At 46.2% G+C, this 25,165-nt stretch overlaps 1 protein-coding gene across 2 annotated transcripts in view; it reads right to left on the bottom strand.

Moving 5' to 3' along the window:
• Window positions 1-20,882, bottom strand: part of PCSK1 (proprotein convertase subtilisin/kexin type 1) — a 32,646-nt gene extending 11,764 nt beyond the window's left edge. The window contains exons 1-7 of one of the 2 annotated variants that reach the window (XM_081212382.1): window positions 20,345-20,882; window positions 14,211-14,315; window positions 10,422-10,532; window positions 8,884-9,030; window positions 8,177-8,253; window positions 6,672-6,760; window positions 4,475-4,647 (exon numbers count right to left, since the gene is read on the bottom strand). In XM_081212382.1, the coding sequence (XP_081068508.1) occupies window positions 4,475-4,647; window positions 6,672-6,760; window positions 8,177-8,253; window positions 8,884-9,030; window positions 10,422-10,532; window positions 14,211-14,315; window positions 20,345-20,527 (885 nt within the window). In that variant the 5' untranslated portion in view covers window positions 20,528-20,882. The remainder of the gene's footprint in view (window positions 1-4,474; window positions 4,648-6,671; window positions 6,761-8,176; window positions 8,254-8,883; window positions 9,031-10,421; window positions 10,533-14,210; window positions 14,316-20,344) is intronic. The other variant, XM_081212383.1, reaches the window with a different exon arrangement.
• Between the last annotated feature and the right edge of the window lie 4,283 nt (window positions 20,883-25,165).

Raw genomic sequence — 25,165 nt, 5'->3', positions numbered from 1 at the left:
TGGAGAGGTAGGAGGGGTGCTTGGTTGAATAGCATGGCTGTGTGGCTGATGAATGGCTGAGGCTCCATACTAAAGAATGTGGTTTGCACGTAGAAGGGTCTGGTTTCAGTTCCTGAAATCTCTAGTTAAAAAGATCAAATAGCAGGTGATGAGGAAGCTCTCTGCTTGAGACTCTGGAGAGTTGCAGCCGTTCAGAGAAGACAATGCTGAGTATATGAACATTTCTTTTTTTAAAAAGAAACATTCAGAATTATCCTTAGATAGGTAGAACAACAACTTCTAAAGCTTTAGCAGTATCTAACCCCACTTTTTACAATAGGGGTGGTGGTAGCAACTGCATCTGAATTTCTCGTAATTTGCTCAACTGAACAATATATAGTCAATATACACAGAAAAACAAAACGTAACCAACAGAAATAATTGCTCTGAGGGAACGCCATCGATTCCAGGTATATATTTTTAAAACAACACTTAAATAGATGCTAAGAATTCATTTCATTTCCATGAATTTCACGTATAATATTGCTGATTTATTACCCATGTGACTAGTGTATGATTCACACAAGTGCATTGGCATTTCAAGTGTTCTATGTTTGGCGTGTACTTTCATGGCAGTGGAACAGAAAAATATATAATCTGTGCCTTCCTGTTGTTTCAAAATCCATGACTCTCCATTAGTTAAAGTCAGGGACCAATCGCCCCCGTTGCCTTTTGAGTCTTGGGTGATGAGTGAGAGGCAGCTATAAAAATGCAAACACTCAGAGCTAGGGCAGCATGAAAAAATATATTGGCTAGATCTTGTAGTAGCTTGCTGGTGACCTTTCAGCAGATAGTTTATGTTGAGTCTTTTTTTTAAAAAAAAGGAATTAATGAACTTACACTCACTATAAAGAACAGTGTGGTCCACTGTTAATCTGCTTGGGTGAATTTCCAAAGAGGACAAAGAGTAGTAAGAAAGAAATGATTGCTGGTAATGTTCGTAAGGAATGCATTTGATTAACTGGAGTGGGGGAGGGCAACTTCAGGTCCAGGGGCAAATTTGGCCCTCCAGGACTCTTTATCTGACCCATAGGATTCTCCCCCAAACGCATCCCTCCCCAGACCTGCTCCATGCTCTTCCCGACTGCCTTTGCTAGGCAAGAATTTGTCATTGGACTATGACAACGCCTCTTTGCTTGCCTGGATGAAAAAGTGTATGTGTCAAAAGTATCTGTCAAAAGTCAGAAACCTTTGATTTTCCATGGGTGGGTTAAATGGATGTGGCTAACTTATGTCCATTAATTTCAATGGGTTTACTCAACCTATAACTTAGATAGAAAAGCGCACAATCTGTTACATCACCCACTGTTGCCTTTGGACCCACCCACCACTTGAATGGGGCCCCCAGAAGGTTGTCCTCAGGCCCTCAAGCTGAAAAGGGCTCCCCATGTCAGAGCAGCAAGCAAACATGTGAGGAATAAAATGCAACATTGTGTTGGGTCTCCAGCTACAAAGATGAATCCAAGAGCACCCCTAGACTATGTACCTGCCCTTTCAGGGGGAATTCAACCCCACCCAAAGCAGGCCATTGATCAGTTATCCTGACTCAGGAGCCACCCACTCACAATGCCTCCATCTTTCCAGGATTCAGAATCAGTTTACTCACCCTCATATAGGCCACAACAGAGGCCATGCAGTAATCCAGGGCTGACATGGCACAATTACTTAAGAAGGATAAGGCAGGGAGGAAAACTCCTTATCCACTTTTTCACCTTCTAAGCAAAAGCAAAAACAAAACAACCCCACCAATTCAAAAGGGAGTAGCTCCAACTTCTTGGTCACTTTGGTTGCCTGTTTTGGAACATTTCCCAGTACTAAAGATAACCTTCTTGAGGTGAGAACTATGAAAAATATAAGTAAAGCACTAGAAAGGCTGCTGGTCTTCTAAATTGCCTTGCAGCTGAGTTGCTTTCTGTACATTTGTTGATGGATCGCTTTCATAACTATGTCTATGCAAGTTGTTACTGCCAGCTAAAATGGGGCTCCCTGTTGTGCGATCTATGTGGGCCAACAGGCAAACTACAAAAATGGAGCAATATATTAAAAGCAAATACAATTAACTTCCAATGGATTTATACACAGGCCCTTATTCAAACTCAGGCCTTTTAGTTTTTCAGCTGGAAGTCGCTGGAACTCAGTTCCGACATCTCTCAGGTGGGCGCCATTGCCATTATAAGAGAACAAGGGAGGCTTTCATGGTGAGTTCCGGCACCTCTTTTTCTAGAAAAATAGCACTGTTCAGATCTAATCCCAGACAGCTGATTTATTGCAAGTGCTACTAGGACGTGGCTGAGTATTCATGGACATCAAAAGATGCATCCTATTGGTTCAACTGGGCCCAGATGGGCACCATTATGTGGGTACAATGCATAGGTGTCAAATCTATGGGGCTGAGGTCAGCTGGGGATGGGGCTGAGGCCTCCCAATCTTGAGGAGCCAGGCCCTGCCAGGCCTCCCTGCATCAGCGGAGGACCTTGGCAGGCCTCCCCACAATGGTGGAGGGGCCCCCTGGACCCACCCTCGGTGGCAAAGGGCCTCATCGGACCTCGTGGCCTCCTCCCAATGTTACGTGTGTGCTACACGTGTGATGTTACGTGTGTGCTACACGTGTGACGTCACGTGCACATGATGAACCCCCGCCCATGTCATGTGGAACTCTGCACCTTTGGTACATTGCAAACTGATCTTCCTTCCTGGATCAGCAAACAGAAGAAGAAGAAGAAGAGTCTGGATTTGATATCCCGCTTTATCACTACCCGAAGGAGTCTCAACGCAGCTAACATTCTCCTTTCCCTTCCTCCCCCACAACAAACACTCTGTGAGGTGAGTGGGGATGAGAGACTTTCAGAGAAGCGTGACTAGCCCAAGGTCACCCAGCAGCTGCATGTGGAGGAGCGGAGATGCGAACCCGGTTCCCCAGATTACGAGTCTACCGCTCTTAACCACTACACCAGCATTGTTACCTACAGAATCTACAGCATTTTCCTTTATTACATATACAGGCCAACAAGATAATGACCAATCCCCTCCAACAGCATACAAATTGATATTGTTAATTGGACTCAGCAACACACACACACACCCAACACACACACAAACAAAACACACTGCAACCAACCAACTGCAACCAACCATGCCCTGGGCCTTCTGATCTCCCAGCGCTGGCATGGTACAGGTGTATTTCATAGGTAGGCATGAATAAAAAGATGCCAATAAAGGCCCACATGATCTTTAGCTAGACTAAAGAGCTAGCATGACAGAATTTCTCCCCCCTCAACGTGCATTCTCAACCATCTTAATTATAATTGGATTGAGTTACTCCATGGGCTTACAAAATAATGCATAAAATCTGGGCATGTTAAAGAGAGACAAATGCAATATTCATGAAGCAGAAAGTTTCCATCAATATTTTATAGCACCTCTTTGCACACACAAGACCCCCATTAGTATTGGAAGCAAAACAGGCAGTCAAGGAAACGAGCTGAAAGACAACGTGGGCTGCTGCTATCTAGATCTTGAGCTGAGCCCTAGAGTCTAAAAGCATATTCCCCCCAAGTGCCCTGATTTTCCAGGGACATCCTGGCTTCTGATTTGATCCTGGAATGTCCCTATTTTCCTCACCACTGCTGCCACTGCTTGGGGAGGAAGATGAGCTGGTGTTTGTCCCGAGTGGCAGCAGCGGCAGAGGCTGTGGCGGCTGCAGCAGTGGCTCTGAGGGAGCATCCTGTTGCCTCTCTATGGCCTCTCCATGGCCACTGCCGCTGGCCTCCTTCCTTGGGCAGCTCATAGCAGGTGTTGGAGAGCAAGCCAGGATGAGGCTGCTACCACTAAGGTCCAGCCCCACATGCCGCCGTGGCTCTGAGGGGCAGGCAGAGGGCAGGGCTGCCCTGGTCAGGAAGAAAGAAGAAGCGGAGCAAAGTGCAAGGAGTCTTGATTTATTTTTTACAAAATGTTTTGTGTGTCTAATCTTGTGCCTCTCTAAAATTTATTTATTGGTGTGTGTTTTTCTTTTTGTAAATCTACGAAAGAAAATGATAAAATAGAATTGGGATTAAGAGGTTTTCTCAAGATGGTAGAGGGCATGTGTGTTGTGTTCCATTGGTTTAGTGGTGGTGACACTCGCCCTTTTTCAGATAGGAAATGCTGGGGGGCTGGGTGGACAAAAAAATAGGGAGTTGAGGTGGGTCAGTTGGGGGCAGGGAGGGTGAGAAATGTCCCTATTTTCATCTGAGGAAAGTTGGAGGATATGTAAAAGCATTCAGCCACTCTTGTTCAACTTTTCTCTAGAATAGTTCCAGTTTTTCTAAAACAGCAGAATGAGGGAACAAGTCACATAAATACTGCTCCTTGGAACGAAACAAGTTCCCAGGCCCTATACCCTGGCATGTATGAACTGCTTAAAAATACTGCCACTTTCTCAGTTAAGAGGCCTCACCTTTTTGATGCCGTATTCAAAAGCCTTCTGTGCCAGCCGGCCAGGTCCCTCAACAGTTTTCCCATCATCATTTGGGCCCCAGCTGGCACTATAAATATCCACGTGATCTGGGCTGAAACCGATTGAACTTGCTTCTATGGCGTCTGTGACTATTCCGTCCAGCATTCTTATGCCTTAATGTGAGAAAGCAGAGAGACGGACAGAGACAGAGACAAACTAGTGGTTATTTCATGCTTTCTCAATGTTAGTATTATGAAACATTTCTTGTCGCTATAGAATAGAAATATATTATTATCCAATATAAGCTGCCAGGGCTTTAAAATACAATTGACACGGGCTATTGGGAGTTGTGGTCCAAAACTTCCAGGGGGCACCAGGTTGCGGAAGACTGATCCAGGACTTTCTTTGACGCAGGAGATTCAATTCCATACTCTCCAACATTTCTTCACTGAAAATAGGGGCACCCTATTCCTACCATTTCTCACAGCAGCCTCACATTCTGATGACTGGGCCGGCTCTGTCTTGAGAGGCAGTTGCTTCATTTAGGATGTTAGAAAGGTGTGAAGCAGGTTGAGGAAGTCAGATTGGAATGTAGCATGATTGATAGCTTGCAAGGCAGGAGAGGAGAAGGCTGTTAACTCAGAATAATTCAAATGTGACAACAGCCAGCACAGTTGTCTGCTCCACTTACAGCTGTCCCATTTTCATTTTTTTATATATATGTAAAAAGAGCAATGTTTCTGCCCCCTTTAGTACTGCTTCAGAATCCTCTGTTAATCGAGATTTCTAAAATTCGGGTGGGTGGGTAAAAAGGGGCTGTACAAACATTAGCATACAATTTGAGTATAAGACAAGCAAATGACCTGGACACCACCAAGGTAATTGGGAAATTTGATTGATGACACTGTGAGAAAAGCTGTGTAGAAAAAAAATAAATCTATCACTTTGCAGGCTATATTACTCTTGACAAGGCATTTGAACTACATGCCTGTCATTCTCAGATTTAAAAAGCAAAACATAAACAAGCTCCTATCTATTTCCATATTACTCTTTCACTCAGACATAAACAAATGACACTTAGGAGTTTTGGACAACATAACTAGATTTGTTTGGGGTTTTTTTTTTTGCATTTTTATATTTCTTTAACATGACTAGACTGACTACTATTTTTTCTTTTTTGTATCTTTTAAATATCCACAATGGTGTGTGTTTTTTTAAAAAAAGTATTTCCACCAATTTTCCCATTAGTAAGCCACTTTCAGAATCATTAGAGAAGCATTTTCCATTAGAAAATCTATTATTTTCCATTAGATGGGGGGAATGAGATCTTTTTCTTTCAAGTTGCGCCTGGTACTGGGAGTCCTAACTGTGACCTTTCCTCTTTGGGATAGGAGCCGAGTTCTTGGCTGTGCAGAGAATCATTTACATGGCCCCTTCAACATTTGTGAAAGTGCATTGTATAGCCTCACAACTGAATTTTAGCTCCTTTTAAAGGGAGATAGGAAGAAGCCCATATTAAGCAGCCTAATTCCTGCACAGGTGCACACGCAGAAAAAACATGAGGGTTAAGTGAATATATTATTTTCTGTTAAAATAAAATAGAGCAATGGCCCTGGGGAGAGGTTATAAGTCTTCTATAGGTAAAGGTAAAGGGACCCCTGACCATTAGGTCCAGTTGTGGCCGACTCTGGGGTTGTGGCGTTCATCTCACTTTATTGGCTGAGGGAGCCGGCGTACAGCTTCCAGGTCATGTGGCCAGCATGACTAAGCCGCTTCTGGCGAACCAGAGCAGCGCACGGAAACACCGTTTACCTTCCCGCTGGAGTGGTACCTATTTATCTACTTGCACTTTGATGTGCTTTCAAACTGCTAGGTTGGCAGGAGCTGGGACCGAGCAACGGGAGCTCACCCCGTCACAGGGATTCAAACCACCGACCTTCTGATCAGCAAGTCTTAGGCTCTGTGGTTTAACCCACAGCGCCACCCGCGTTCCAAGTCTTCTATAGCATGCAACTTTTGTAGCAATACTTTCCAGCCCTTCTGCATGACCATTGCATATAACAGAAATGGAAGACTTCCTCTAATAATACATTCTCGCCAATGCATGTTGCTCCATTTACTATTCCTTTGCTCAGACCTCGAGCACATCAGGGGTGGAAAACTCTATTAAAATTGAATTGCTATGTTGGATTCTTACCCCCAACTTTGGAATTGTATGCAACTCCTACTCCACATTTCAGGTTGTTGGCTTGCATGGCGATCTCTCCTGCACACCGTGTTCCATGTCTGCAACAAAACCCACAAGTCCATACCAATCGTTTACAACTATTATTATGAATGATTATTCATTTGAATGTATCAGATTCAAATGGAGCCCACAGGGATCAGATTGCAGGATACTGCCATTGCCATTCATTTGAATGATAAGCCAATTTTAATGAATTAATTCCAAGGGCAAACCTAGTTTCTCAAGTGAAAAAAAATGGAAATACTATAAAGCAAAGCCTGCCTTGTTTCCAGTACACAAGATACCAAGGTATCTAGGAGGAAGAAAACAGAATTTATATGTATGGCTTGTCCTTGTTGCCAGTCCCAGGGTAAATGGTAACATGTTTTCTATGATGTGTTCTATATGATTGCTCACCTTCCGTAGATGAAAAGCTGCCTTATTTAGTAGTACAGCTTTGTATGCAGTTGAGCTGTTGAACGCTGCCAGTCTGAATTCCATTTACATATTAATAAAGAGCTGATGTTATGCAGAAATTGTAGATTTTAGAGATAATGCCATTTGAATTGGAGGATAATGGTCTCCCATTGCCGATAACTGCTGCAGAGAAGCCGCGTGATGGATTTTCAAAAGGCTTGAAACATTAATCCGCTGAAAACCTTCTATTCCGGTGATATTATTTCTGTTATAAGAGCATCCATGTAGTAAATGAAATATCATTTTTGCCTGATAGAGGCTGGTGAACCATCGTGTAAGTTCCTTATTGTGTCACTACAAACTGGCCTTCTAATTGGCTTGGAACAACTACTTGAGCTGGACTCCATGTTTGAAATGAGCCAATTCTCCTTGCCCTGGACTTCTCAAACCATCGTTCAAGGCCCAGCCTGCCAAAAAACCATATTGTACTATTTGATTGGCTAGAACAGAGGTGGGGAACCTGTGGCCCACGACTGGATGATGTTAGACTACATTTCTCATCAGCAAGAGTTTAAAGGCTATAGATTGTTTAATTAGCCAAAGGCCTGGGGCAAATGGAATGGTTTTGCCTGGCGCCTAAAGATATGTAATGAAGGTACCAGGTGAACCTTCCTGGGGAGAGCATTCCACAAGTGGGGAGCCATCACAGAAAAGGCCCATTCTCGTGTTGCCACCTTCCAGACCTCTCACAGAGGAGGCATATGAAGAAGGGCCTTGGATGATGATTGCAGGTTCCGGGTTGGTTCATATGGAGAAAAAGGGAGAACAAGGGGTGTAGCCACCCACTTTTGGATCCGCTCACACTCACTTTTGGCTCAATCCCGCTGACAGCCATCATGCTGTCCTCAGCAGAAAAATGGTTTCCCACCCCTGAGATAGTTCATTTAAATAGCACCGTACATATTATGAAAGTGGTCAAAGGGTCAACTGTCAATATTTGTTTTGCAGAGATTATCGGCAGCATATATTAAAGAGAGAAACAGCAAGTCGTTACTCACTTGTTTTCATTTGTTGGGTCATATCTAGGAAATGGATCGTGATCGTTGTCATTGAAATCATAACTTGCCTCAGGATCCTAAGTTGAAAAATGAAACAAAGGAAGAGGATGGATAACGAACACTTCTGAAATTGCTGAGGCAGCGGAGATAAATTAATTCTAACTTTTTGAAAACACCCCCCTTTATTTATTTATTTATTTTGCAATTGCAGCAGCATGATAATATACAGGGCTTTTCTTCAGCTGGAACTTGCCGGAATTCAGTTATGGCACCTGTCAGGTAGATGCCATTGCCATTCTAAGAGAACAAGGGAGGTGTTCATGGTGAGTTCCAGCACCTCTTTTTCTAGAAAAATAGCACTGATATTATATTTTAGTGACTACTACTGTTAGTTTTTCCTAACAGTTTTTTTATATTTACACACACACATGAGCTCACGAGAGACACTTGAACTATTGTTCATTATTAATTTGTTTAACTTTATTTGTCATCTTTGTAATCTCCTAGCCTTTATTGAAGGATTCCATTTTTATCCTCACAATACCTATGTCAGGCAGTTCAGGCAGACAGAGAGTGACTTGAAGGTCACCCAGTGAGCCTCATTGCTGAGCAGGGAGATAAAACTCATTTTCCACATCCAAGCCCCAAGAGTCTAGCCACTCCATTGGTAAATAATAACTGATTGATTGCTGAAGTATAAAACTCACATAGTTAATATAAATGTCGGTGTGGTTCCACTCCAAGCCATCATCAAGCACTGTAACGACAACACCTTTCCCAGTAATCCCCTTTTGCCACACAGGGATAACATGGAGATCCAATTTTGGCAGAGACGGAGTCATTCTTGTGTCTTGCTAGGAAAAATAAAGGATAATACATTTATATATATTCCTGGAGAAGGTGGGGATTGAACCTGGGAATTTCTGCTTGCAAAGCATGCGCTCTCCTGCTCTCCAGTCAGATCAGCAGGGCTTAACTTTGGATTATGCCCAATAATTCTTGCAATGTACTTCCCAATATTAAGCAAAAACAAGTCATATCATACTTAATGGGATTTGGTTCACAGTAAGCGTGCTTTAAATTGTAGCCTGATCTTCTTTCCTCATAAGTAAAGTCTGTTGGGTCGTGTTATGCCTACCAGCGTGGTTGCTCAAGAGCGAACAGGCAAGATCCCCACTGGTCTTTTCAAAGGCTTTATTATTGGTGCAAAAGCATTTACAGTGCAGAACGTCTCAATTCCATGTCTTGCTCAGTCACTAGCAGAATCTGAGAGTGGGCGGTCCTTAAACTTTCCCCAGCGGAGTAGTGTCTTGACCCCCATCCAACGCCTCCCCTCTCTGCGTGTAAACCTACTGCACAGAGAGGGTGTTGGTAAAGGGGGACGTGCCTCCCCCTCGCTTTGCTCATGCACGGTGTCTTGGCTCTCTCTTGCATCCTCCGAGCCCTGCATACCTTCCCCACTAAAGGTGGGGCTTCCCTCCTCCTTGGAGGAAGTGCTGCTTCTCATGATCTTTGGAGGCTTCCTGTAACCCAGCTGCCCTTCCACCTCTCACCTCTGAGCTGATGGCAGTTCCCTGACAGGTCGGAACCATGCTCACTTGTGGGATGGGATTTCCCATTCTGTGTCACAGTAGCAAACACAGAGTGTGGGGTGTGGCACAATGGGCTGCTGATGGAGTTGGCAGAAATTGTGCCCCCCTCCCCGATGTGTGAGTGGAAGTGCCTTCCTGCTCACTTAGTCTGCTTCTGATTGCAACTTCAATGCATTTTATTCTAACAGTTGCAGTCGAGAGATTATTCCAAACCACCAGTCTGTTCTTTGATAGCTGTTGAATTTTCCATTTTCAGAACCTGAATGTGTGTGTGTGGGGGGGGGATACTTGGTAGCCAGTGACCAGTGACATAAGCAATAAGAGACTTATTAGAGAAAAGAAAAATCCATCTCAAAAGGTGAAAACATTTTGCAAAAGTTCTTGTGCACTATGCTCTTAATTTTATAATTTGGAAGCTGAGAGTAGAAGGAGTAGAAAATTGCTTGTCAAGAGTTGAATACCTTGCATGCCTCATACAGTGCAATCCTATGGATCGTTACTCAAAAGTAAGTCCCACTCGGTTCAGTGCAATGGCACTTGCTCCCTACGAAGGGTGTTTAGGATTGCAGCCTAAATGGTTGCACCACAGTTCATAGATGACTTTTGAATTTTCTTAAGACATGTAGAGTCTACATATAAATGCAACCTCTTACCAGATACCATTGTTGATTCCACATGGGGTCATTGAAAAGATTTTCTGCTGAGTCCCGCAGTACCGAACGCTTACTTCTCTTCTTTTCATACTGTTGTTCTGCCCAAGACACCTGGAATATATTTGCCAATAGCAACATCTATAAAGACCCTGGAGTTGTTGTTGTTGTTATTATTATTATTATTATTATTATTATTATTATTATTATTAGTGCACCAAAGTATTTTTATTGCATTTCTATCCCACCCCTTTTCTAAGAATCTCAGAGGCGTATTTTAGACTCACAACATTTATGTCTTTTTTAATTGTAGAGAAATCAGTGTGGATATATATTTTTTAAGGTAAAAGGAAGAACTTCCCTTAAAAACAACATCAACAAGCACACTGATCTCCACAGCCTCTCCAGCTTCCCAACTTTAATTAAAATCCAGGGATGTTGTCCATGGGCCTTTTCCAGACCTGGAAGTGCAAGCCACTGGGGAGGCTGCTGAGAACTGGAGAAATATTTAATGGAAAGAAAAGCACCCAAATCAACCTTGCAATGATAAAACAGCTGCTGAAATTCTAAAGCACTCCAAAAGTGAAGTAGAAAAACAGAATCTTCTTTCACAGGGGAAGAAACCTTTTTTTTTTTTTTTGAGAAACAGGCATACAGGTTTTTGGCACATCAGTAACAGAAAATTATCTCTCTCCTTTTTTTAAGCAACAAGACTCACTCATATGTATAAAAAAACCTTATCCATGAGCTACAGTTTAACATTTAGCTGTGTGAACTAAAAACAATTATAGCAGTGAATGTGGGAGATATACTCTCTTGTTATACCAGTATCAAAGTTGTTTATTCACAGTCCATATGCTCTTCCACCTGGCCCTGTAACTACATCTCATTGCAAATCTCCATATTAAGAAAACTGTTACTCTTAAATCACATCTAATAATTATATATAATAGAATAAGAGCATTAATGACAGAGGACTACACCCTATTTAATTTAGCATGTCTGTTCTCTATGGAAGCATTAAGAGCATCCTATTTACTGGAAGATAGGTTTAATTATTATTATTATTTTTTTAGGTTGCTGGGTTGTTGTTGTTTAGTCTTGGCATATGGTGATTTATTACTTTAGGAAATTATATTAAATGATTCTAACTCAACATACTGTATTTTCTTTCTAAAAGGTAACTCAAGCCTGCTCTACCAACTGAACTATCCCAGCAAAGGGTATTTGCATTAAATCGCAAGACAGCCATGCTCCATTTCATGTTATAATATATCTTTGCAGATTAGGCATAACCCTGTTTGCAAAAGGTTGTAGCAAGAGCCAGGAAGCGGGCCTTCTTCAGCAGCTGCTGCTAGTGCAAATGTAATTAATATTGCACTGCACACATGTCAGAGTTGACCTCTAATATTGAAAACAAATTCTGCAACCAAGCCTTTGCATATACAAAGCCTGGAGGACCACATTCTGATAAGTGCTCAATTTCGACAGATAGTAGTTTGAGGGGCAGAGGGCAGGTTACTCAACTGACACCCATTCCCATTATGCAAAGTGGATCTCCCTACTGATTATTTCATGTGTAGCACCAAATTTCACATGGAAAACATTGATGCCACTGAACTTTGCAATGATCCAGTTTGGAAGGCAAATCTGCCATGCTTGTAAAGCACACTAGAATATACTGAACTGAACCAACCACCCCAGCCCCATAGTTCTTTGGCGGCTCAGGTTACAATCCAAGCTGAAAAAGAACTTCTCTTCCTACCTATATATCTGGCTGTGGCTGCAGTGATGGCAGCAAGGAAAGTCTTACTCCCTTTCGTTTCCTTTCACCTTCGTACTTGAAATGCTAGCACAGGGATGTCACAAAACCTGCATTTCCCAGCAGTCCTAGGGCCTGCAATTTGCCATAGCGGTATTTCAAGAACCAAAGAGGAAGGAGTGGGTAGGAGAGAAAGTGGGGAGAGAGGAGGCAGAGATCTCACTCTGTCTCTGCCACTGACTCAGCAAACAGAAACAGCAGACTTCTGCATTAGTCAGGCAATCAGGTTTGTGTCTCACAATGCAAGGAGGGGATTCAGACCCCGCTGTGCTGCTGGTGATGTAATTGGGAGCACAGTTCGGCTCAAAGTGGGCACAGGATAGAGTCCAGAATACACAAAGCTTCTCCCCCTCGCCCCAACATGAGAGAACTCAGTTGGCTGAATCCAGTTCTGAATCCAGTTCTGAAGGATGTGAGTGATTGCCATAATGTCTGATGACGATGTCACAAAGACATCTGGTGTGGTGTGAACACTCTCCACTTTGTAGGCTGTTGCAGGTTACACCCCTAGTGTGGAGAGACACGACAGAGAAGCTGCTGTGGTGTGAACAAAATAACATACACCTAATTGATTTCCCAGTGGCTATACCAAGAACTAAGATATCAACAATCAGCTGGTCTATGTTGCCCTCTGTTATCTGACACACATCTGCTTTTTGTCTTGTTTCCTAAGTGCATAATTCCAGTAGCCAATTGTCAAACTGCTGGCCAAGATTCTACATCAAGATATGGACCTTCTCATTTGCTAACACTTTGCTTCTTAGAATTTGCACTGTCATCAGAACTTCCCTCTTCCCTCTTCCTTCACCTTTTGTTTTCTTTAAAAAGCAAGGATTCTGTTGCATTTTAAGTAAGGTTGCCATACAGTATTTCAAAAATCACAAAAGTTGTTCTTTTTCGGCAAGTTATTGAGCTTTGCCAATTTCCACAGACTCCCCTTGGGCTAGTTCCTCAATGAACCCCAAAATTTCTGACGGTTATATTTTCCACCCTTTTGTGGGGCAAATCTTGACATTGACACCGTGAGGCAACAATAGCCCTACTATGCAAACATTATCTACTTGCCATAAATTTCAGCAGTCTGCGTCACTCTCCTACATTCAGGGGTGGCCCCACCATTAGGCATCAGATACCAGGAGGAAGCAGCTCCCCTGAGCTACCTGGTCACTTCCACCTGTCGGAAATCAGAGGTGTATGTGCCACACAGCCTGTTGGGCATCTGCTAAGCAAGCCTGCTGCCCTCAAGTGCTGTGGAGGATAACATCCCATTGCCAGAGCTGGAATAAGGCCCCATCTGCAACATTTAAAGGAGTTTCATGTCACTTTAAACACTCATGGCTTCCTCCATAGAATCCTAGGAACTGTGGTTTTTTAAGAGTTCTGCGATTTGTTAGACTTATATTCCCAACACAAAGCTGCTGTTTCTGGAGTAGTTCAACAAGCAACCACTCTTCCCAGGTAACTCTGGGAATTGAAGCTATCTGAGTGGAATAGAGGTCGCCTAACAACTCTCAGGACACATAACAAACTACAATTTCTGAGGTTCTTTGGGAGAAACCATGACTGTTTAAAGTGGTATCATGGTAAGCTTGGGGCCTAAGATTCAACTGCTGGTTCAGTCAGCTTCTGTACCTTAAACGGAGGGTGGGTGGCCACTTGACTCCAACAGAGCAAACACTGACAGCTGTGGACCTCCCCATGTAACTTTGAGCCAGACAGTGTTTCTCAGCCTAACCTACCTCACAAGATTGTTGTAGGGATAAAAATGGTTGAAGAGAACCATGGGCAATCCCTTAATCTCCTTGAGGAAAGGGAAGATATGAATTTAATAAATAAATTAAAGGCCAGAGGAAACTGCAATCCTATGTATGTTTGCTCAGAAGTAAGCCCATCTGTGTTCATGGGGGCTTATTCCCTTGTAAGTGCATTCAGTATTGCAGTCTACGGGAAACTGCAAATGCAATACTTACGCGTTGATCATCCAAGAGTCTTTTTGTGATGTGAGTAGCACTCCTTCGCAACCTTCTAGGATGGCTCTTATGTCTAAATAGATAATGATTTTCAAGTGATCCAATCTGCAATACACAGGATGATTTCTGAGATATTTTCCCACAGGGAGCAAACAGTCAATAGCAACGGATAATTGGAATTTCCCAGAAATGCTTCGAATATAAGAACATTAAATTTTGCTGGATAAAATATTTATTCAAAAGCAGAAGTGCAAAGACTGTGGGAGCAGAACTGTGTCTCCACCAATATTTTCCAAGCAATTAAACACGTGAATAATTGTCAACATACACTGTTTTTAAACTAATAGCAATGTGTCTTGAATAGAGCAATGTGTTGAAAACATGCACAGGGGACAGGATTTTTCTTAGAATTAAAAGGAACAAATAGGTTCCAACTCTACTACCCATCTATGTGTGCAGATGATTAACTGTTAGGTGCTTTTTGTTTAGAGCATAGGACTTCTCCATCCTTATCCTCAACCCAAACAAAGGCTGAGGACATGTAAATGCATTTGCCTACTTTCACTTGCCCAGGCTTTTCCTCATCAGACCCTGTTTGAATTCTTTCAGTTCCAGATAGATAGATAGATAGATAGTTGATAGATATGGAACTGAAAGGATTCAAACACAAAGGAGTCCCATGTGTCAAAAAAGCTTATTTATGTATGCTACTACTGTGGCCCGTGTTTTGCTAGCCCCAAAATGGAAAACAAGCGAGGTCCTAACCAAAGAAGAATGGCAACTTAGCTGATGGAATACGCGCAGCTTGCAGATTTAACATACAGAATAAGAGAACAAGAAGAACATACGTTTAAAGAAGACTGGAAAATGTTTACTGAATATGTGGGTGAAAATTGTGTTCATTTAAAACCGCTGGTAGCATTAAGATAAATTCAGCAGTGTAAATAAGTTTTGATGGATGTAGCAATGGATTACTGAATGGTTTAGTTCATGCAAAATATGCAGGGGTGTATGGTATGCAAGCAAGGGATGCGGGTGGCGCTTTGGGTTAAACCACAGAGCCTTGGAATTGCCGATCAGAAGGTGGGCGGTTTGAATCCCCACAACGGGGTGAGCTCCCGTTCCTCGGTCCCTGCTCCTGCCAACCTAGCAGTTTGAAAGCATGTCAAAGTGCAAGTAGATAAATAGGTACCGCTCCGGCGTTTATGTGCGCTGCTCTGGTTTGCCAGAAGCAGCTTAGTCATGCTGGCCGCATGACCTGGAAACTGTACACTGGCTCCCTCGGCCAATAAAGCAAGATGAGCACTGCAACCCCAGAGTTGGTCACGACTGGACCTAATGGTCAGGGGTCCCCCTTTACCTTATGGTATGCAAAATGAACCACGGAAAGAGAAGAAGGGAAGTCATTGATTTAAAGTTGTCTAAATGAATGTTTTCCCCTTCATGGATCACTTCCTTGCCGTGGCGAAGGGGCCTGCATAACTCAGAGAAGCTATGAACTATGCCGTGCAGGGCACCCAAGATGGACAGGTCATAGTGGAGAGTTTTGACCAAATGTGATCCACTTGGAGGAGGAACCGGCAAGCCACTCCAGTATCACTGCCAAGAAAACTCCATGGACAAATGAATATTTTGAAATGTAAATTAGAAAAAAATATAAAATATATATATATAAAATAAAAACACATAAAACAGGAAGCAGGCCCCTCTAGCCCAGCATCCTGTCCCACCATGGCTCCTAGATGCCTGTGGGAAACCCAGAAGCAGGACATGAGTAAAAGAACACCCTCCCCTTCTGGGGTTTGCAGCAGCTGATAAAGGTAAAGGGACCCCTGACCGTTAGGTCCAGTCGCGGACGACTCTGGGGTTGCGGCGCTCATCTCTCTTTACTGGCCGAGGGAGTCGGCATACTGCTTCCCGGTCATGTGGCCAGCATGACTAAGCCACTTCTGGCGAACCAGAGCAGCACACGGAAACGCCGTTTACCTTCCTGCCAGAGCGGTACCTATTTATCTACTTGCTCTTTGACGTGCTTTTGAACTGCTAGGCTGGCAGGAGCAGGGACCGAGCAATGAGAGCTCACCCTGTTGTGGGGATTCGAACTGCCAACCTTCCAATCGGCAATCCCTATGCTCAGTGGTTTAGACCACAGTGCCACCTGTGTCCCTTTCGCAGCAGCTGGTACTCAGAAGCATTGCTGACTCCAACTGTGGAGGCAGAGCACAGCCACCTCATGATGTATTCCACTCTCTCTACCTCGCTTTTCTCTTATCCAATGGCCTTGCTCTGGATTTCATTAGACAGCACTTCTTGGATTCCCCACAGCTCATTTCATCATTTCCCATTCTTTCTCCGTAACATTGATTTCCCCCAGTATATAGTCGTCTTGCTCATCTCTGGGATATTAGAGCAAATGATATATGGAATCGCTGTCAGCCTGAATGCAACATGTTCAGTGCCCTCCACTTCTCATTACCAAGTGATCATCGCTGAAATGATAATTGGTAGAAATGTCTACGGTAGTTTTGTTTGCATTGCTATGCTGAGATAGCCTGCTTCTGCAATGCCACAGTGATCTTGTGCAGCAGCCATACAAATTCTGGCTTGCTTAGAATCCTCATTTTTCCTACTTTGTGTTCTGGCAGTTGGAACTCATGTTACATGGTATGCAGAATTTTGAGAGGACATTTACTTGGCCAGAAAAGCAGGCCTAAATCTTGGAGCTTATTCAAATATGATTGTTCAGCAGTCAGGACAGGGAGTGGGTTTTATTTTCAGCATGGATGGAGATCTAATTCCCTTTGCTAAGGTGGAACCAGAAACATAACTCCTATTTGTTGGGTTGTAATGGCCTGGCATGCGTGGTTCTGTTTTAAAATTCCTGGCACATTGGCTGCAACAGTAGCAGGTCATAGACTCCAGCCATTTAATTGCAATTATGAGCAAATGTTAGGAATCATGTGGAAATCTAAATGGAGGAGAGGTGATCAATGCATGCCTAGAAACTACCCAGCTAGTGGCATAATACAGGAAGTGTTAAAACAGAGATAAGAGCTTAAGTGATTCCGCCTTCTGTTAAGCACTAAAGGAGCCTGGTTTCAGTTCTGCTCAGCAACAATTCTTACCTGGTTTTTAATTGGGATAGGAAATGTGAGCTCCTAGAGCTACAACTGTTGCCTGATTCAGGCAGTATGGACACAGGTTGGTTGCCACTGAAATCACTTCTGGGGCTCCAGGTAGCCACTGTAATGTTCTACTCAGCTCCTGCATATAAGCCTGCCAGCGGTTAGTAAATAGCCATGCCAGGGCCACTGCCCCCAGTGGATCTGGCAAACATTTGCCAGAGCCAGTTATAAGTGTTGGGGCTGCGTCGTGGAGCTCCTACCATGTGGAAGTGGTTTACTGCTGATGGCAGCCAGCACCACGTTGACAGCACTAGGACCTGGGCCATATAACATGTAACCCCGTTAGCTTAATCTCAGAGCAACATTACTGCCTCCCATTTAATGCAGCAGCAATCTAAGTGCTACACATCTTCATTAGAGTGCTTGCAAATGTCCGCCACTACTTGAATTCCAAATGCACTACAAACAGCAACTCCCATGTATTATCCGTGTTTAGATCTTCGGGAAATTCAGCAAGGCGGAAATATTTAAAATAAACAAATCAAAATTTCTAAAACAAAAGGTGCCAAAGCGGTTCTCGACAGGCTTGCAGCAACACCCTCCGAGCTAGAAAGCCTGCCTTCCAAATCAAGATATATACGTGGCAAAAGAAAGGCAGACTTTTCTTTATTATTACTTGACAAGCTCCAGGGATGAGCTATGGCTATGGAATCAGAGACACTTGCTGACTCAAATTAAGTTCTGACAGGAGGGGAGTATTGAAGTGCCTATGAATCAGTTGATCTTGTATATAGGAAACCTGGTCATGAGATGTGCATATCTACAAAAATTCACAGTGGCTTATTCTCAGGTAGAGAGAACCCTCTGCAAAACAAGGGGGCATTTAACTCTGCCACGCTCCCTATCAGTTGTAATCTCTTTGCAACAGCTCACTGCCCTAGATTGTGCCAAAGTAGCTGACTCAGTTAGGGTGCAAAAGCTCATCGCATGGTCTCTGGACCTGGACTCAGGGGCAAAACTAGGCTTTATTTCACCCAGATCAAAGACCCAATTTGGCAAACCCCCCCCCCCACATTTGTGTATTACACACACACACACACACACACACACACAGAGGCAGGCTGGGAGCCTCAATGACGCTCCTCTGGAGGTTTCACCAGGGGCAAAAAAACCTGGCTAGCCCCCCCAGCTCCAGCACTGCCTGGGCTACATTGCCCCTCATTGCTCATCTCGACATTACGCTGTATTCCTGGGTGCCTCTGTTCTGCTTCATTGGGTGGTCTGAGTCGTTGCCAATGCAATGTTGTCAACACCCACTGCTGTGTAACAAACAGGCTGGGGTAGGCTTGTGTCGCTGACACAAGGACACAGGATACAGCAGTGAATCAGATCCTATGCACTTCTATTTGCCAGCACAGCAGTTCGTCAGCACTACCTTTATGGGGGCGCGGGGAGTTAAATTTGCTTCCAGCAGTGGCAACGGAGCTTGTTTCAAGCATAAGAGGTAAGTGAGGATCATAAAAGAGAAAGCAGATGTTAGACTTTGATCTCCACCCTCTCCATGCTCTGCATCACTGGACTAACACACAGACATATTAGGCTGTTTCTTTAGAAACCAGATCAGAGGGGTTTGGTTTCTGCACTACTGCAGTCAACTGCTGGGGTACAGGATACAGGTAGGAAACTCTACAATTAGATAACGGGGCAAGGTTGCTATTACGTAAATGAAGTTACTCATCCCTGACAACAGTGACGTCATGACATGACAGACGGGGGGAGGAGGTGGGCTGGAGGGAAGGGAAGGGAGAGGAGATTGTGGAAAACACCTGGCGCTGTTAACTTTTAGGATACAGTGTAGGATTGCTCTTGTTCAATCCACATGGCACCTTCACCAAACCACGGAGGCACAAATATGTCCCTAAGAGCAGAGGGTTTGCGGAAAGAAACGGCAAGTGGATTCATTGCTCTGGGCTGGTAGAACTTTATCAAAGGAGGAGGGAGGGAAGGAAGGAAGGAAGGAAGGAAGGAAGGAAGGAAGGAAGGAAGAAAGAAAGAAAGAAAGAAAGAAAGAAAGAAAGAAAGAAAGAAAGAGCTCATTCTTTGTCTGAAAGCTCGCTCCACAGAATGACGGCTTCCTCCTGCATAAACCCAGATGTCTGTGGTTACTCAGAAGGATGGGGGAAGTACTCTGCACGCGCATTCTCCTTCTGCATACTGCTTCACCCATCCCTGGGGAATTCTGAATTCTCTCGATTGTTGAATTCTCTCTCGTTTCAATCCTGGCAATTGAAACGGATCCTGAGGTTGGAACCCCAGCTAAAAGGCATTCCATCTTCGCCTTGGGGAGCTGTAGGGGTTAATGCAAAGCAAGGAAGGTCTCCTTGCGGGGGCTTCCGAGGAGGAAGCATTCCTCTTTTCCCCTGAGTTGCAATTCCCAGCGCCTGCTGCCGATTCCACTCCGTTTGGTATTGTCCCCGAGAAAGCCACCTCTCGCAGAACGCAAAGGAGTGTGCTATCCCTAAAGTCATTTCCTCAACTCTGTTTAAATTATTATTATTATTATTATTATTATTATTATTATTATTATTATTATTATTATTCAGTGGTGTGCATAGAAAAGCAAAGAATCCTGTGGCAGGAGAGAAAGCTTGGGAACTCTGAGGACTTTCCCCGGGGATTGTGTTTGCCATATGGAGGGAGAACTCGCCATCCTGAGCTAGGAAACCCACCTACCACTCCCTAATAATAATAATAATAATAATAATAGCATGAGAAGTCCTTGCTTAAGGGAGTCAGTGTCTAGAAAGGAGCACGTGACGTGTGTAGCTCTGTCTCAGCAACAGAGCCATTAGCGCACAGCCACTATCTCCAGCTGCTAGTCAATGGCATCGCTTGTCAATTACGCGCGCCGCCGGGTTCCTATTCGGGAAAGCGGGAGAAACAAACTTGCCTGCTTTGCGCAATGGGGTGGGAGAGGGGTGGAGTGGGGAGGGAAGCGGGGAGCCTTACCTGCCCCAGAAATTCATACTGCAGCTCGTCGGCGATGGCCTGGGCTGCCGCCGGACCTCCCGGGATCTCGGCTGCCCACTCGTTGACGAACTGCCTCTCCGCCCGGGCCAGCAGGACGGCTGCGCTCCAGGCAGCCAGCAAAGCCACCGCCGCGCTGCGCCCTGCCCAGCCTCGCCTCTCCATGGCAGCCGGCGAGGAAGAAGGAGGACCGGGCGCTTTGGAGAGAACGAGGAGAATCGATCAAGGAATCGAGTCAGGCACTGGAGAAGTCAGGATTCGTGCTTCAAAAAAAGGAGGAAGAGTGGAAAACTCCTTCCCCACTCTGGTTGCTATGCGATCAGGAGAAAGGCTGGTGCGGGGCGGGGGGTGGAGAAGGAGCTGGCTGTTCTCAAGAAAGTGCCTGGCTGCGATCACAGGTCGCCCGTTTCTGCCCGGCTCATGCTTGAGCAGGACTCCAACCCGCCACAGCCAGAATGGAAATGAGGATTTGACACGTCAAAACGACGAAAGCGATCCCTGACGTCAGATCTCCCGGGCTCCGATCGAGATGGTTGTTCCCAAGGGAGAGGCGGAGCTGGAGGCGTTTGCTAATATAGGGGGTGGACTGCAGGATTTATTATTATTATTATTATTATTATTATTATTATTATTATTATTATTATTATTATTATTATTATTATTATTATTATTATTATTAACACACACACGCAAGAGGAAGGGGAAATTCTCCAGCGTCTCTGTACCAGGAGCTGTCCATGGTCCGAAGGCTCCGGCAATCTGTCTCACTGTCGGTCTCTTTCGCCTCTCTGAATGAATTGACAACCCACCGCCGGCTTCCCTACAGATAAGCAAAGCTCTTTCTGTAACATGAAGGTTGCCCGCAAACGGATGGGCATTTCGATCAACATATTGTTCCTGTTGCTTTCCTGATGCGGTGCCTCCGGTCACTGTCTTTCTGAAGCTCTGAAGCTTTGAACACTGCCAAAAGAATCGATAAAGATCTTGGGGGGTAGGTGGGAGAGAGGTTTTAGCTGATGGGCTGCTTGCTTGTAAACAGATTTCAAAGAGGTGGCCGTAAGGAACGTACGTGTGTGTGTGTGTGTGTGCAGTTGGGGATCACTTCCCTATCTAAAGTTGGGAGGAGGAGTCTGCCCTGTCAACCTAAGAACAGTTATTGTGACCCCACATGCAGGTCTTTTGGGGCAACTTCACAGCTCCTGATGAGAAGATGATTTATTAGGGTTTCATGCCTCGCCTACGCCAAAGCCTAGAGGCAATGTACAAAATGCACAAAATCACAAGCACAGCATTTCGAAACCGCAAGATTTGTCAGGGAAGGGGGTTTCCAGTTCTATACAGGGTGAAAGGCGATCTCCACAAAGTGAGAATGGAGGTTATACATCCAGGCACATTGCATGCAGTGGGAAGAAGGAAGAGAATGTGGCAGAACAAACATGCATCTGTCCACATCTACAGATTCTCCACCATTGCTACCCCAATATGGCACATATTTTGAATCACAGAGGTTTTTTCCAGGCAGGAAATGTATGAAAAAGCTGGCATTCCTCTCCAATGTAGAGGAAGGTGGGTTTTTAAAACTTTATTTAGAAACTGATACCCTGCTGTTTGAAACAGGAAAAAAATATTCACAAAGCCATTAGGAACCATATATACTGACAGTCTTTCATTCCAAGTCCAAAATGGCATTATCCATGCTGCTCTTCTTACCAGATAAGCCTTAGACTCCTGGGATTCACTTGGCTTCGACAACATTATTGTCACGGCATTATCAAGCCATTTCTAGCGACCCCTCCCATGTTCCCTACCTGTTTCTCCAACCAAACTCCGGCATGAGTCAACGCCAACATATGCCTCTTAAGAGCTTAGAGCTTGCAAGTCAGGATGATGATTTTAATGTTTCCAGTTCCCCATAGCATATGCCTTTCCTATGTGTCATATGGACCTTATAATCCCTTTAAGAATATACCGTATTTTTCGCACGATTGGACGCACCGGACCATAGGACGCGCCTAGTTTTTTTGGGGGGAAATAAAGGAAAAAATTTTTCCCTTTATTTCCCCCCCCAAAAGCAGGTCAGGGAAACCGAACCAGGTCGAGGAACAGCGGGATAGTGGCGCTGCGCCTCCCTGCTGTCCCCCGAGCTTGTGGGGCTGGCTGATGTCTGCCTAGCGCGCGGGGCGCTCTGCTTCAGGGCGCCCTACCCGCCGGGCGGCAGGCTGCTATCCGCAGCTTGGGGAGCCTTGTGGGGAACTGCTGCAGGGCTCCCCACGCTGCGGATGTATGCCTGGCGCGAGGGGCGCTCTGCTTCAGGGTGCCCCACCCGCCGGGCGGCAGGCTGCTATCCGCAGCGTGGGGAAGCTTGCGGGGAGCTCCTGCAAGGGTCCCCATGCTGCGGATGTGTTCCCAAAGCGCCGGGAGCTCTGCTTTCAGGGCGCCCGACGCTCCGGGAAGCAGGCTGCTATCCGCAGCCTAGACACGGCTAGCGGAGCGCTAATCCCGAAGCTTGGGGCGTGCGGAGCTCAGCGTGCCCCAAGCTTCTGGGCGCTGGCAAGGTCTCCGCTAGCCCTGGGAGAGCCCCGCGACGTCGCGGGGCTCTCCCAGGGCTAGCGGAGACCTTGCCAGCACCCAGAAGCTTAGGGCGCGCTGAGCTCCGCACGCCCCAAGCTTCGGGATTAGCGCAGTGGTCCGCTAGCCCTGGGAGAGCCGTGCGACGTCGCGGGGCTCTCCCAGGGCTAGCGGAGACCTTGCCAGCACCCAGAAGCTTGGGGCGCGCTCAGCTCCGCACGCCCCAAACTTCGGGATTAGCGCAGTGGTCCGCTAGCCCTGGGAGAGCCGCGCGACGTCGCGGGGCTCTCCCAGGGCTAGCGGAGACCTTGCCAGCACCCAGAAGCTTGGGGCGCGCTCAGCTCCGCACGCCCCAAACTTCGGGATTAGCGCAGTGGTCCGCTAGCCCTGGGAGAGCCGCGCGACGTCGCGGGGCTCTCCCAGGGCTAGCGGAGACCTTGCCGGCACCCAGAAGCTTGGGGCGCGCTCAGCTCCGCACGCCCCAAACTTCGGGATTAGCGCAGTGGTCCGCTAGCCCTGGGAGAGCCGCGCGACGTCGCGGGGCTCTCCCAGGGCTAGCGGAGACCTTGCCGGCACCCAGAAGCTTGGGGCGTGCTGAGCTCCGCACGCCCCAAGCTTCGGGATTAGCGCAGTGGTCCGCTAGCCCTGGGAGAGCCGCGCGACGTCGCGGGGCTCTCCCAGGGCTAGCGGAGACCTTGCCGGCACCCAGAAGCTTGGGGCGTGCTGAGCTCCGCACGCCCCAAGCTTCGGGATTAGCGCAGTGGTCCGCTAGCCCTGGGAGAGCCGCGCGACGTCGCGGGGCTCTCCCAGGGCTAGCGGAGACCTTGCCGGCACCCAGAAGCTTGGGGCGTGCTGAGCTCCGCACGCCCCAAGCTTCGGGATTAGCGCAGTGGTCCGCTAGCCCTGGGAGAGCCGCGCGACGTCGCGGGGCTCTCCCAGGGCTAGCGGAGACCTTGCCGGCACCCAGAAGCTTGGGGCGCGCTCAGCTCCGCACGCCCCAAACTTCGGGATTAGCGCAGTGGTCCGCTAGCCCTGGGAGAGCCGCGCGACGTCGCGGGGCTCTCCCAGGGCTAGCGGAGACCTTGCCGGCACCCAGAAGCTTGGGGCGTGCTGAGCTCCGCACGCCCCAAGCTTCGGGATTAATGCAGCGCTCCGCTAGCGGTGGGAGAGCTGGGTCTCCCTCTGCTAGCAGATAGCTTCCTGAAGCCTGGAGAGCGAGAGGAGTCGGTGCGCACCGACCCCTCTCACTCTCCAGGCTTCAGCGAAAGCCTGCATTCGCTCCATAGGACGCACACACATTTTCCCTTGCTTTTTAGGAGGGAAAAAGTGCGTCCTATGGTGCGAAAAATACGGTAAGAAGAGTCTTGCTGGACCAGGCCCACTTGCCCATCTAGTCTAGCATCCTGATCCTAGAATGGCCAACCAGATGTCTGTGGGAAGCCCACAAGCAGGATCCGAGTGCAGCAGCAGTCTTGTGATTCCTAGCAATTGGCATTTAGAGACATGCGGCCTCCAACAATGGTTCCATGGGAGCCGTGATGCTGCCCAATTGTGTGAGATGGTGGTGGGTGCAAAGATGTCTGCAAGTCATCAACATCTACAAAGATGGCTACAAGTCACTGGAGAGAGGAAGTGGGCAGCAGCATCTCCTGCAAACGCACTGACAGTGCAATCCTCTGCATGTCTGCTCCAAGGTAAGTCCTATTCAGGAGGAGCGGGTGGAGATGTGGTCTAAACCACTGAGTCTCTTCGGCTTGCCGATCAGAAGGTTGGCGGTTCGAATCCCCGCAACAGAGTGAGCTCCCATTGCTCCCAGCTCTTGCCAACCTAGCAGTTTGAAAGCATGCCAGTGCAAGTAGATAAATAGGTACCGCTGTGACAGGAAGGTAAACGGCGTATCCGTGTGCTCTGGTTTCCGTCACGGTGTCTCGTTGGGCCAGAAGTGGTTTAGTTCTGCTGGCCACATGACCTGGAAAGCTGTTTGTGGACAAACACCGGCTTCCTCAGCCTGACGCAAGATGAGTACCATAACCCCATAGTTGCCTTTGACTGGACTTAACGGTCCATGGGTTCTTTACCTTTTCTTTTTTTTAACATTTTAAAGTCCTATTCAGTGGAGCTTACTCACACTTACTTATAACTGTGTCTAGTAGGAAGTAGTCACTTTTGACCTTCCAAATGTTGTTGTACTCAAAGTCCCAGCCACCATGGCCAATGGTAAAGGATGATGGAAGC

Source organism: Podarcis bocagei (assembly GCF_964188305.1).
Source record: "Podarcis bocagei genome assembly, chromosome: 11".
NCBI classification, from domain to species: domain Eukaryota; kingdom Metazoa; phylum Chordata; class Lepidosauria; order Squamata; family Lacertidae; genus Podarcis; species Podarcis bocagei.
This window is presented reverse-complemented; position numbering and strand designations above follow the sequence as displayed.